Below are 15,085 nucleotides of genomic sequence, written 5' to 3'. Positions count from 1 at the left end.
CATTTTAAGAAGATTCAGGGGGGAAAAGTAACCTTAATGGAAAGGTTTTCTTTTAGCAACTATGTTTGAAAGTTCCTGATGACATCAGTTCCCTGTATGCAGGGAATGGAGCAGAAAGCTTCCTCTTTCATCAAGTGCATTGCTACATTTACTTCATCAAATACTACAACAATGTGACCATCAAACAGTTGCATAAAAACTATTTTGGTCTGCCCTCAGTAACTGCAGAACTAAGAATTCGGCAGAAGACTTAGCTCTAACCCTTCCTGACCTTTAAATGCTTTATATTGCAACTTTGTATTCTAGCTGGTAATAACTCCCATGGGGAAAAAAAAATCTACTAACTTTCTCTTTAGGGACATTCAAGGGCAATATCCTTTTCCAGTAACTGTAAATTTTAAGACAATTTATATGTAAACCTCAGTTCGTTACACTTAAAAATACTGTTGAACATCTTTCACTATTGACATTTAAATGTCTTTCCTCAAATTTGCTAATTCTCTTTTTGAAAGTGTTTTAGAATGCAATTGATATGTTGTGATGAGCTTCCCCATCACCAGAAGCAAGTCTTTGGAGAAATGGCGGATGAAATGGCTTAAAGATTATTTTGGAGGTGAGAAGTCAGAGTCACTTGTTGCCAGATGATGTTCTTGACAGATGAACAGACAGATTGTATTATTAAATAAACTGATATCTCACCCCTACAGCTACGATGAGGCTACCATGTGATTTTTTAAAAATTTGTTCAGAAAACAATATCCTTAACAAATCCTTTCACTATATCCTTAACAAATGAACATCTTGAAATTACCTCCTCAGGTCAAAGTCAGCCTACTTGTAGTTTGTCACCATTGGGTTTTTTTGATTTTTTGGTAGCTGGGCATAAACCACCATAAATGTTAAAGCAATGATAACATTTGATCCCAGGCTATATGACAGAATGTCCTTCTGCTGTACTAAAGGTATCCCAAACTCCTATGCTATAAGTGGACAGGCTCAGAAGGAAGGAAAGGTCAAAATGCGTGAAATGAATCACCAGGCAGAAGTTGGCTGATATTACCTGTATTTTCTTTTATTGACATAAGAAGTTCTTTGTTTCAGCAATTAGTTTGGGTTATCTGTGTAATTCAAGGAGTTCCTGCAGTAATTTCTGTAATACTTGTCAACCTCTCTTTGAAGGAACATACTCAACACCCAGTACCAGACCCGCTTCGCTGACACCAGATGTAATGCAGTAGGCTTTCCAACAGTTCTGAAAAACTTGCTTCTGAACATATTCCTGCAGGTATAATTGATGACTATATAACAGGACTTGTACAGGTTACTACTATCACCATCTCCTCCAGTGGCACTTAATAGGCATTTCTGAGGATAATTTTGGGAGAACAGACAAGAAGTAGCATATCACCAAGACCAGACAAAAAACAGTACAGCACCAAAACTGGGAAGAGTTCATGAAAGCCACTTAAGGGTCTCACAGTATGTATGACAACATACATATACATTATAACAGCATAACCTGGCTCTGAAAATGGAACAGCATAGCAGGTGCCAGAGTCATTACAGATACGGACATTAACCTAGCCTCACTCAGAGAGGTTCAGGTTGCTAAAAGAAAAGGAGAAGGGGGGAAAAAAAAAGTTTCCTAACACTTTTTGCAAAGCCACTAGTGTGATGAAACAATCCAATTTGACAGACACAAACACTTTATGCAGATCAATGCTACAGAGCTAAAAGATTTTTCCCCTTCTCTTGCCTTTTGTTTGCTACTTATACAGCACAACTGTCTCTTAACTCTGGATTCCTATTTTCTTTTCCTTGTCTACTGCCTTTTAATCTTGCCAAAGACTATTTGCATTAACTTAACCAGCTCCTCCTTCAAATGTAATTCAAAAAGCCTAAAAATCCCGATTATCCCTGCATTTCTCACTTGAGAGAGAGGAAAGCAGAACTGAATGAATTTAAATTAGAACTATGCACAGTGATTTCACTGAAATACCTATCTCAAACTTCTATCTCTAGGCTGCCCACACAGAAGATATCATCTCTGTGTACTCCCAGCAGCATAAAAGGCATTTTACAGATCATTAACTGTCACTACAGTCCTGCAAAAACACTGCATAGGAACAAAAAGGAAAAGAGATATTTTAATTTAATATAGATACCCAACCTCTACAAAACTTTAGCACTTGCCAAGTCTAGCACTTTGCAAGCAAATTATACCACAGTTTGTCAGAACCAAGGCAGGCTTCAACCAGAATTAATTTCCAAGATGACTGCTAAGACCACTTCTTGGCGTACAGAATTGCAGCACAATCACAAGTAGATGTGGCATATGTTTTGAGAAGTTATATCACTTCATCCATCTTTTAGCCCCAAAACAGGATCATCTTTACTCATATCATTCCATGATATGAGATCTCTCATGAGAGAGGTTTATCCAACCTGTTTTTAAAACAAGATTCTGCATCCTTTCCAAGTTATATCAATATTCATAACATGTAACCAAAATCCTTTCACTGCAATTTAAGTATCACTTTACTTTTCCTGTCCAAAGTGAGTTCATAGAACAGCCTGTAAGTCCTCGATGCAGCTACCTTTTGTTGATTTCAAACTCAGTTATTTTCAGCCTTCTCTTGCCTAGGCCAAACACTCTGATACCAGAAAAACGCCAAAGAGAAAACCCTCTAGATGTCATTTTGTAAGTTTAGAAGGCAGGCATTCTTATTGCAGCACTGGGCACATAGAGATTATTATCTCAAATCACACGCACCTACCTGACCAGCATTCCTCAATTTATTACAGCAAAACATACATATTCATCATACTTCCCCAAAATCTAATATACATAGCAACTATTCCCTGAAATGATTTGCATATGCATAAGGCACTTCTGTATGCACGCTTCGTTGCTGGGGGTCTTTCGAGACCCCTGGTGGTCAACAAGTTGGTGAACTTCAGCGGAACTTTCTTGGGGAACATGTGCACTACTTGTTCTTATAGAACTTCATTTGTTCTCTGCGCTATATGTTTTTGACTGCGACGTTCCGTTACCCCACTTCTCTTGTCTATTATATCCCAGGTGCCTCATAAAGCTTGCTATATCTTAGTGAACTTATTCAATAGGTCGATTTAATCACTGCTTTTCTTTCAGCCTCTGTTAGTGATTCTTTATATCTTAACTATATCAACTTCTGACTCCTTCCATTACTCTAGACATACGGTGTGCTAGGCTTGTGATCCTTATTTTCTGCTGAACTTTTTCCAACTGGCCAACACGAAGTGTGCTGCACAAAACCGGGCAGGTACTCTACATAAAACAGTATTGCATCATGTATTTTACAGGCTATACTTCTGCTTGCACATCCCTGTGTGATGCTGGAATTTTCTACCATGGAAAATACTGTTGAATCATGTTCAGCTTTTCATTCAGTACAATACCCAGATCTTTTCCTAAGGAACAGCTGCATATGTTCTTTTTATCCCCATTCTATATTTCTGCAGCTGCATTTTTGCCCAAATGTAGTACTTCCACATACCCGTAGGGAGCCACCATATGCTCTTCCTTCAAACCACTTCTCTAAATTGTAAGCATCCCTATGAATTCTAATCCTGTCCTTCAGGATGCCTACAGTATCTCTCAGCTTTGTGTCACCTGCAGGTGTAACTGGCAAACTCATCTGCTGCATCAAAGTCCTTAACTAAAATACTTAACAGTGAAAAGCCAGAAAATGTTCTGCACTATACCACTGCCTGCATTTTTTTCGTTGTTGTTGGTTTTTGGTTGGTTTGGGTTTTTGGTTGTTGGGGTTTTTTTGACAACAAAATGTCCATAACTACTCTGAGAATGGAGCTTTATAATTTTCCAGGCAGTTCTGCAATCACACTGACAGAATTTATTCCAGGGCATAGCTCCCCTTGTTTATTAGCATATTAGAATGGCACAAGAGAAAGTATCAGAAGTCAAGCTGTAAGATATCAACAGATCCTCCTCTATTCACAAGGTCTGTCACCCTATCAAAGGAAGAAATTAAATTGATTTTGACATTATTTGTTCTCAAGCCAGCTCTTAATCATTGCCTTGTCCTCTTCTCCTGGCTTTCAAACAGCACAGCAATCATTTGTTTCAGCATTTTTAGAGAAATTAAAGGTAACTTGACAGGGTCAACAAATCCCTCCATTCTTCCTTTCTTCATTTTTGAAGCGTAGTATTGTGTTTGCCATTCTTGACTCGGTCATTTCACTTGCACCCCACGGTTTCTGAAAGGCACTGCACTGAGATCATCTCAGGAACCAGCTGAAGTAAATGATAAGGAGCAGAGCCAGGCCTCTACCAATTTAAAACCATTTCACAAAATCAAGAACTTTTACATGTTTCATCTCAAGAGGTGAGACATAGTCATCTGGATGTGGCCCACTGGCTGCAGAGAAGGTTAAGGCATCTAGCACAAAATAGATGTCAACCTTCCAAAGCTAAATTAGAAGACACAAACTCTAAAGGCCATGTTCAGCTGTATTAATTTTTCACTTTCTAGGTAGCCAAAGCCTGATGTAGCTAGCTATTTGAGTTCACTCGCTGATAGAATTTACAAAAAGTCTTATCTTCCTGGTCTCATTGGTCTCATGATGATCTGTAAAAGAAGTCCCTCTGAAATTACTCTGATTTTTCCCCCCTTTAACATGATTATTTTATCACGTCTTTTTCTTATACCACCCAGTTCTTACATCAGGATATATAACCAAGTTGTGTTCCACAATAACATTTCCCCTTTCCTTCATAGTTATCTTACCAAGTCAAGCTGCAAAAACCCATATTACCATATCAATCAAGTGAATAATTCTTCCAAGCACACACCAAGTAAATATCTTTCTGTTTATCCCCTTGATATCCTGTGTTAGAATACTGACTCTCTGCTTTTCAGCACCGTGATCTGCTACCCTCCTCCTCCCTCCATTCCCCATGCTCCATATTCCAACTGAGAGAAATGCGCTAATCACCTTTTGTTTTACCTCCCACCATAGCACAATTTACTTTAGAACACTCACTAACAGACATTATAAATACAGCCCTCTCTCTTCACGCAGAGATATTCAGTTACTATAAACACGGGGGGGAAAAAAGGGATAGAAACATGGACTGAAGTGCTTGGACTCACAGTTTTTACATCTCTTTCCTTACAAATCCACCTATCATGTCAATCAGAACATACAGACCTCACTTGTACTTAATTCTGTTTTGTTAATTTTGAATTATTTGATTTTTACATTTATATCTTCAGAATGCTAATAGACCTGTCCCTGCTTGTAACTGATTTTCTATCATTTTCAGAATACTTCCCACCAACAGCTTAGTACCTGTGATGCTTGCAGCTTTCTTCATGAAGCAAGCGCGTTGGAACTGGGAAAAAAGATACTGCAAGATCGTGCAGCAAATAAAACCACCAGATAAGCCTCTTCCCTTGTGTACTTGCTATGCATATGCTTTTGTGCTAAGGAGATGTAAAACAGTAGCATCAGCACAAAATTATTTACATCGTGGTAATCCCTAAACGTAATTATGAAAGCTGCACAACTTACGCAATCTTGGCACACACCGAGCACTTCCACTGTCCATCAGTTCCTACAACACGACACTTATGGCAAACTCGAAGTTTGCAGGTTTGGCACAGGTCTCCTCTATCAAAGATTAAGCCCAGGTTTTTCTGACAGCGAACACAGACCCTGCTGTTGTCCTGTTGACAATGACGGTTTCCACCTTTCCTCCTCATTTCCAGAAGCTCATTTTTCAGTTTCCTAGAAGTAAGAAAATAAAATCTTTTAATTTGGAGATACATCTCAGTGATTTGTAACTTTTTAACAAGTGAGATTTAGTGCTAAAAACTACAAGACACAAATAAGTACGATACAATTATTATTTTTTTTAATATTTGCTGTATTTTTTGACACACGTAGGACAAAGAAGAATAAATCTATCCTCCATCTCAGACATGCAGTCAAGAAAATCCTTTGGTAGATCACTATAAGTAACTGCAGACAGCTGAACAGTTCTGCACAATTGGTAAACCATCTTTGCTTGTCCCTCATCAATAATTCAAGTCATGCTGAGCCCAGGTTGACAGCAGCTTAAAACTGGGACTATCCTGTGCATCCACAGAAGGAAAAGGAGAAAATCTTTCCTGTAATTAGTGTGCATTTCATACTATGCCAACATAGAGTTAGCTAGGAACACATATGCAATTTTGCACTGGCTATTCAAAGCCTAAGAAATCCCAAACCAAAACATCAAAATAGATAGTGGTGTCATGGTGTGATGTTACAATTAGAAAAAAAGAAAAAAAAGGAGAATGTCAGTATAAATAACGTGACTTGTGGATTACTAGTTCTGCAACTGACTCTGCAGGATAAAAATATTTGCATTTACGAACAGATTTTGAAGGCTGCAATTTCAATGGTGCATGAGTTGGGTCCTTAATGAGAAAATAGCCGTGAGAGGTAACTACTGTATTTCCAACAGCAAAAAAAAAAGGAATTTTAAGAGAAAGAGTAAGGAAGGATGACAGGAGAGGCAGTTTTCTATGCCCATCTGACTTTCCTGACTCCCTGATAACCCCTGCTCCATCCTTTCAAACCCCTCCTGCACTCCACCCTACCCCAGAATACCTCCTCCTCAGGGGCCCAGCTCAGCAGCTGCTAAGTTCTCTCAGTTTTACATGCCCAAGTGTTGCTGTGTCCCCGTTACTTCACCCTTCCTTACACTCTCTTTCATGCACTGCCATCAGCCAAGAGACTCCAGAGTCCCTCTACCATGAAGCACTCGGACTCACTGAAATCACATTCTCTGCATACACATATATGATTTAAGGGGGATTTAAAAAGAAAAACAAAACTGGCTACTGGCTTCACCTAAAGATCAATCAAAAGATGTCAAAAGAAGACCGCTGGGAAGATAAAACCAATAAAAGATAATAGGTTGCAGCCCAGTGAAGAAGACTGGGAACATTGCTTAAGCCACCAGGGACTAAGCTCTGACAGAATTAGGTTGTTTGTGGATACGCTGCCTCGCTAAAAGGCTAGCATTTTGCTTCCCACTGGGATGCCATGAACAGCAGCTGCTCTGCAGCCACCTGGCCTGCAGATGCTCAACCTCTGACAGCTTTTGAAAAAGGGTCTGTCCAATCCCTCCAGGCAGTGACTACAAATCCTGTCAAGCGTTTTCCTCTGCTGGCCTCTGTCCAAAAGCGATTTCTTGATTCTGCTTTGCACCCTTCTCCCATGTTCACTCCAAACAGCCTTGCTCTCATGCCATAGCTTTCAAAATCTGCCCAGGCCTCACAGCTTTTCTTGGCACTTCGCTAACTGGTCTGGCAGTTTATCAATCACATCTTACATCTGCCTACGTCCTGCAGAGATACACTTAGTTACAGGTATATATCCATTTTCTTCTGTCAATCAGCCAGTTCCAAATGCAGGCGAGTGACCTACACTACAGAAACTACCAAGTGAACTGCAATATTGCCATTAGGCACAGGGAAGGCAGATGGTCACCAGGTTTGCTGCCCCCTCCTTGGATCTACCTCCTAAACAAGCCTGCCTTCAAACAGCAAAAGTCAATTAATCTGCTGCTTCTGGACTGAGAGCTAAGGGAAAAAAACCCAACCCCAAACCAACACCCTGCTACCAGAGCACCCTCGACCACGGTATTTTTAAAGAGATACCGCACTTATCCATTTGAGTAACAAATACACCCTTCAATGTTTGTGAAGACATCTAATTACCCCTGAGGTTATGCTCACTTACATTTCACTAAATATCAAACAACATTCACAAAACACTTGATTTACTGTCTCCCCTCTCAGCAATGTGAATTTGTCAAAGTACTGTGCTACATGGCCCTTTTATTTTAGCAGAGCCACTTTTAGTACCAACTGATCTTAGGAAAATTTAAGATTGGATCGTGTTTTCACACATTGAGAGGTATTGCAGCACTTTCCAGGTTTACCCCCAAGAATCCCCTGTCACAGCTGAATGTCCTTCTTCATCAGGAATTCTTAATCTGGCCAATACTTAGTGTTTCTGTCCCTCTCACCTACTTTTTGTCTTCCTGAAGATGCCTAAGTCATCCACTTGCCTCTGTGCTGGGTCCACGCAATGAACAGGGCTTAGAGCTGCAATGGGGGATGCTGCTGTCAGGAGACTTTCAAGCACGGAAAATGTGGACCCATGAAAAAGAAGAGAAAGGGCAGATCCAGTTTGCACCTGCCACATGGATCACCACCTTCAGTTGCACGCACCAATTTCTGTTCTACCTTCTCCCTGTGAGCTGACAGTAGAAAAAGACACGCGGCACAACTGGAGTTCTGGGACTGCTCCTTACTTCCATGTGGCCTCTTTGGCACCTCAGTCGCTTCACTTTTCCTACTCACTTCTCATAGGTCAGCTCAAACAGTTGGTCTAAGTTACTGATACAGAGGTGACAGCTATGGTTTATGTCTACACACAACAGGCAAGCACTAATAGATTCAGCTATACTCAGCTTGCCCCCACAAAACTATCTCTGCATCTGTACTGGGTTTGCATAGCAAGGTTTTGGCAGTTGGGGGTCTTCAGGGGTGGCCTCTGTGAGATGAAATTGGGGCTGTGCCTCTTCAGGCAGAGCCGGTTCCAGCTACCTCCAAATCAGACCCACCACTGGCCAATGCTGAGCCCATCATCGATACTGGTGGCACTTCTGTCATCACACATTTAAGAAAGGGGGGAAAATGCTGCACAGCAGCTGAGACAGGGGAGTGAGGAAAATGTGAAATAGCCCTGCAGACATGAAGTCAGTGAAGAAGGAGCAAGAGGAGGTGCTCCAGCTGCCAAAGCAGAGATTCCCCTACAGCCTGCAGAGATCATAGTGAAGTCAGTTGTCTCCCTGCAGCCCATAAGGGACCATACTGGAGCAGATATCCACCCTGCAGCCCATGGAGGATCCCATGCTGGAGCAGGTGAGCATGCCCTGAAGGAAGCTGCAGTCTGTGGAGAGCTCCCGCTGGAGCAGGCTCCTGGCAAGAACTGCATCCCATGGGGGACCCAGACAGAGGCAGTTTTCCTGAAGGACTATACCCCTGTGGAAAGGACCTATGTTGAAACAGGGGTTTCAAGTGTGAGCAGGAAGGAGCAGCAGAGAACAAGCGTTATGAATTGACCCTCACTCCCCATTCCCCTGCACGACTTGGGGCAGAGGAGGAGAAAGAAGTCTCTGGAACAAAGGAGTGAAGTTGAGCCTGCGAAGTGGGGTATTGAGGAGAAGGTATTTTCAGTCTTGTCCTTGTTTCTCTGAATCCTACTTTTTTTTTTAGTGGCAACAAGTTAAATACATTTTCCCCAAGTGATAAGCAATTGGCCTGTCATTATCTTGATCCACGAGTTTTTTCACCCTATTTTCTGCTGCTGTCCTGGTCAGGAAGGGAGCAGCTTGGTGGGTGTCTGGCAGCCAGCCAAGGTCAGCCCACCACAGCCTACTTTCCCCCCTTTCCATCGGCTTGTTTGTTCCGAGTCTCCTTCAGCAGCAAAACCAGCTCACTAGTACTGGGGAGACAACGTAGACTCTGGAGAAGAAGACAGCAGATCAGCCTTAAACACTCTGTGCACAAAATGTTCTCTCATTGTTTACCTGCCTCTTACCAGAGTTTCAGGGGGTCACCAATCCACAATAATGTCAACTTAGGCATTTGAAAATCTTGGAAATTTTTAATAATTTCAAAATCCTCTCCCCTCTGAGTCATATGATTGATTCAATACTAAAATGATACCAAAAATTTAAAACATCATATTCAGTTCCCTGGATATGTTCAAGCTTCTCTTTGCAACCAGAAGGGACAGGCTTTCCTCTTCCCTTCCCTCATTCACAATGAAACATAAGAGAATTCAGGCACTGTGGACTAAGAAAAACACAACAAAGTCTGAGGGCTTCTGACAGCATGATATAAGCTGTTAACATTGAGACATTTCAGCTGGAGCACAGACATTGTTTTCAGCTAGCTGGACCAGATTGCTATGAACAGAGTATTGGTAATTCAGTCAGAAAGGAGAAATTGTAAGCAGAAGAGTTCAAGATAAGCAACTGAATGCTACAAGTCCTTCTAGATTCCCTGAAACACAAGAAAGGAGAGGGGAAACATTTCTGTGGCACAAAAATTAGAGAAGTGTAGTCAAATAAATACACCTGGGCTCACCCAATTTCTCAGATAAATATTATTTCTCATCATACAGCCATATCTTTTCAATAAAATAGTTGGTTCTAAATAAGAATGTGTTTAAGTTATTAATACTGAAAATTCTCTAAGGTAAGTCACAGCATTAGGGTATGAAGAGCATCTGCAAGAACTACTTTTACAGTGTACTGTCCCGAGTGTTGCTAAGGTCTTTGGAAGTTTTTCTACAAATAAACGCACCCACTGTCACATGCTTCATTCTAAAACCAGCATTCAGTAAAGCCCTGAATGCTGCCCCCAGTGAAGTATTATTTTAAAATACACTGCCAGAACTTCCCAACTGCTTGAAGCACAAGCTCCTTCCCTGCACAAGCTTCATCTTTTCAGTGCTGAAGTCCACAACACAAAATCATAGGACAGTTGAGGAAGGGTTGGAAGGAATCTCTTGAGACCAATCTGGTCCAACCCTCCTGCTCCAAAGCGCAGTAAGCTATATCAGGTCGCCCTGGATTCTTTCAGCTATTTGAAACATGGACATTCTGCAATCTCTCTGAGCAGGCTCATCCAGTGTTTAACCACCCTCACAATAAAAAACATTTTTTTCTTCTGTTCAGATGCAATTTCCTGTAGTTCAGTTTGTGCTCACTGACTCTTGCCCATTCACTGGACGTCACTCAGAAAAGTCTGGTTCCATCTTCTTTAATGCCCATTAGGCATTCATACACATTGATAAGATCCCCCTGAACCTTCTCTTCTCTAGGCAGAACAGTCCCAGCTATCTCAATCTCTCCCGATAAGATGCTCCAAGCCCTTAATCATCTTTGTCTGCCTTCACTGTACTTGCTCCAGTATGTCACAGAATCACAGAACGGCTGAGGCTGGAAGGGACCTCTGGAGGTCATCTGGTCCAAGCCCCTTGCTGAAGCAGGGCCACTAAGACCCAGCTGCCCAGGACCATGCCTAGACAGCTTTTGATTATCTCCAGGGATGGAGACTCCACAAATTACCAGGACAAGCTGTGCCAGGGCTCAGTCACCTTCACAGTGAAAAAGTGTTTCCTGATGTTCAGGTGGAACCTCCTGTGTTTCAATTTGTGCCCACTGCCTCTGGACATCACTGAATAGAGCCTGGTTCCATCCTCTTTGCACCTTCCCTTCAGGTCTTTATATATATATACATATAAATAAGATCCCCCTAAGCCTTCCCTTCTCTAGGCTGAACAGTCCCAGCTCTCTCAGCTTTTCCTCATATGAGAGATGCTCCAGTCACTTAGTCATATTCATGGCCCTTCATGGGACCCTTTCTAGTATACTCACATCTCTCTTACACTAAGGAGCCCAGCAGCAGCTTATCTATGAGGATCTTATGGGAGACTTCCCCGAAGTCTAAGCAGACAATACCCACTGCCCTCCCCTCATCTACCAAGACAGTCATTTCCATCACAGAAGTTTATCAAATTGGTCAAGCATAACTTCCCCTTCGTAAAGCTGTGCTGACTACTCCCAGTGATTTTCTGGTCCTTTAATGTGTCACCATGGGATTGTGTCCCATGTGAACACCATGCGATTGGGTCCCAGCTTTTTTTGGGACTGGAACATCTGCATGTAGAACAACCACCTGAACCTTGCCCAAGTGTCACAGTAACTCAGAAGATGAATATTGTTAATCCTCAAATCTTAAAAGGGTTAAAATACTAAGAACTAGCAAAGGCTCATTTTTTGTACCAGATTTATTTCCAGTGGTTAATTTTTACTTAAAAAAAATAAAATCAACAGTGACCCATTGCATTTCAGGAACTCCAGCTGCATCCAGGTGTCTAATGTTGAAAGAAAATCTTCACTGAACCTCTTCCATTCCAGCCCTCTCCCTCCTCCCTGCAACTATCACAGTCTTTTGTGCTTAATTAGCAGCATCATTGGGCACAAAGTCTGCATATTAAATAGTTCAAATTTTAAATAAGGAAATCTCTATCAACCCAAACCAATAAACAGTGCATTTTTATACAAAAGCTTGCTTAGAGATCAACATGCTGAAAAACTTACCAGTATTATTTTGACATTAAAAAGGCATTATTCCTACTACCTAGTAGTGGTGATTGCAACACTATTTTCCACTGCCTATGTGATACAAAATCTTGAATTCTTATCAGATGATAGTTGATCTGCTAACAGCATGAATTCTGAAAAGTGTTTGTTTTCATGTTTTTTAATACAGAGCTGCCTTTGATGACTTTCAGGGAACTGAGATAAAATAAATCAACCCACAGCTTCTCCACTCATTTAATCAAACAAATAAACCAGAAAATTAAACCAGCAAGCAAACAATATACAGACAGATATACTGGATATGAGCTTTCTTTTGGGATTCCCTATACTATTTGTTGAATTGAACCACTGATTGACTGTAACAAATATGTTCTGATCTTAAGAAAATAAAAAATGAAATGTCTCAAGGGCCAGGAAGAGGAGGAGAAGGTGGGTGAGTCATCTGAAAAAAAAAATCTATCATCGTAACAGCCTCCAAACAAGCACAGCCTATCTGCACTAGTTACACAATATTGAAAAGGGATAATAAGTACAGCATGTAGCCACTACTCTTTATCCCCCAAGAGAGGAACCAGCTGCATTATAAACACCCAATTCCCTTTTGTCATTCTAAGATTTGAAATCTTAATTTTAAAGGAATGCAATTAATGCAGTTAGATATATTTAATCTCAAATACTGAACGAGAATTAATCTTTATCAATCCTCTCCTAGTAATATGAAAATAAACTCAGCAGAAGCCAAATTAATATGCTGCTGGAGAAAAAGGATCTTATCATACACTGAGGTTTCTAAACTATTTATTACAACAGCTGTTTGATAGAAGATAGCTATTAAAAAGAAATTTGTGACTGCCAGGGACAGAAGAATATTTAACCATTCCTCTAACTGTGAATTTATATTAAGATCCCTCTACTGTCTCTGAAAATATGTTAAGTGCATTGGAGGAGAGCTCCATTCTAACTAGTAATCCAGGTAACACTGAATGACTTAGTCTAAGCCTTTCTGAATGGGGTCTATAAAGCCCACATAAGATATCCAAGCAGGGAGAAAAAAAGGACAGCCAACACCAAATTTGAGAAATTACTCAGATCCTAGACTAAGTCCCTCTAACAAATAAATATGAAAACATGATGCCTTGAAAAGATGAGGGAAAAAATGAAAAAATGCAGACAGCAAGGGCCACAATTCTACAAAACACAAACCAAGGAGCAGCAAGCAGTCATGGCTCTTGGCACATTGCCCACCACCTGCAAGAGGCACAAAAAGAGGCCCTAAAACGGTCTGATTCTTCCCTACTGACACTGAAAGTTATGAGGCAGGCAAAGGCGCTCATTCCCTCACAAATGCAGCCTCCAGAGATGGACCATTCCCAAACCCTGATAATCCTGCAAACAGAAAGAAGCAATGACAAATCTTAACAGATCCATTTTTTTCTTAATAGCATGTTTTACCCTAGAAAACATTTATTCCCCCCAATACAGAAAAGTAGAATAGTTATACTGCTGCAAGAGGCAAGACACTCGCTGCCCAAGCCATTCACCTGAACGAATGTTATCTTCTGAGGCACGAGAGACATAGAATGCCTCTAACTGTAAGCACGATCCATTTTCAGTCAGGTAATTTTTTTTTTTTTTAATACCAAACTGATTTTCTTATTCTTTTTTCATTTCACTAGGATTTTGGAAAGCTTTTTATTCTGAAAATTTTTTCTACCTCATCTCCTCTCTCTTGTTTGAAAAACCACTGTGAAATGCAATGGCACACACGATTCCTCAGTTTGATTTTCAAATTTCTCCTACACCTTCTTTCTTCCCATTTCAAAAACCTTTTTCATCTTAAAATGCATCAGGTATTCTTAATTTCATTTTCACATTCTAAATTTTCAGAGTTCAGAGTCATAAAAATTACACTAAAAAAAATCAAAAACTTGTCTTTAACCAACTATAATTAAAGACTTCAGCCAGTAAAAAGCTTAAATATATGAAATTGCTCCAGTCTTGCATGTGCTGTTAACAAAGTTCCGCTTCCTACACAGATAAGTGACACATACTCCTTCTGAAGATGTGCAGCTGCTAATTTAGATACTAGAGAATTTTTCTGTGCAGGAACTGGTATCAACATACTTCTGGAAGCTGAAAGAGAATGGAAACTCCTTTCCAGACTGATTCCCAATACCTCCTCCAAACTTAGCCGGATTCCCTCCACTGTCTAACACAGTATGTGGAAAGTAACAGTAAATATTGACAGTTCACAAAGGGATGGGCTATTACAAATTTCCATCGAGCTCTCCTTGCATTGTAAAATTTAGCCATTTGAGTAGCTGAAGTATTTTTCAGGTTCTTATTTTATAAGCACAGATATTCACATTTTGCTTATGTAACAGATCTGTACAATGAAAACTGTCTTAAGAATATTTGAATAGGGGGGTATATCGTGACAACAAAAGGATACAGGCAAAGGCAAAGAATGAATTTGCAAAGGAAAAGAGAACTGACATAATGAATGGCAGAACAGAGCCCAGCGAACAGAAGGATCGGAGGCAATGGAACTGAAGTTATATTGGAATATTACAACAATGACAAACTTTCACAGACAGAACTTTTTCTGAGTAACTCCCTTATCGTCTCATCTAAATCTGTTACTAAGATTTAGAAAAAAATAAAATGCATATTGCTTATTAGCTTCTCACTAGTCTTTGATAGATCAAATTGTACCCAGGGTATGAGAATTAGTCACCATCAGAAATTCTTTCATCAATAGAGGATCTTCATTTTTGAAGAACACTGCAGAGCAAAATAGGCATCTCTACGCTTAGAGTACTGGCAAAGTAACCACTTTTGATG

At 40.4% G+C, this 15,085-nt stretch overlaps 1 protein-coding gene across 2 annotated transcripts in view; it reads right to left on the bottom strand.

Moving 5' to 3' along the window:
• The window catches only part of SYTL5 (synaptotagmin like 5), a 94,430-nt gene that overhangs the window by 45,155 nt on the left and 34,190 nt on the right, over window positions 1-15,085 (bottom strand). For both annotated transcript variants that reach the window (XM_055802834.1, XM_055802835.1), the window contains exon 3: window positions 5,578-5,793. In XM_055802834.1, the coding sequence (XP_055658809.1) occupies window positions 5,578-5,793 (216 nt within the window). The remainder of the gene's footprint in view (window positions 1-5,577; window positions 5,794-15,085) is intronic.

Source organism: Falco peregrinus, chromosome 4, assembly GCF_023634155.1.
Source record: "Falco peregrinus isolate bFalPer1 chromosome 4, bFalPer1.pri, whole genome shotgun sequence".
In the NCBI taxonomy this organism is placed as follows: domain Eukaryota; kingdom Metazoa; phylum Chordata; class Aves; order Falconiformes; family Falconidae; genus Falco; species Falco peregrinus.
Note: the sequence above shows the minus strand (reverse complement) of the source record. Positions and strands in the feature narration are given on the sequence as shown.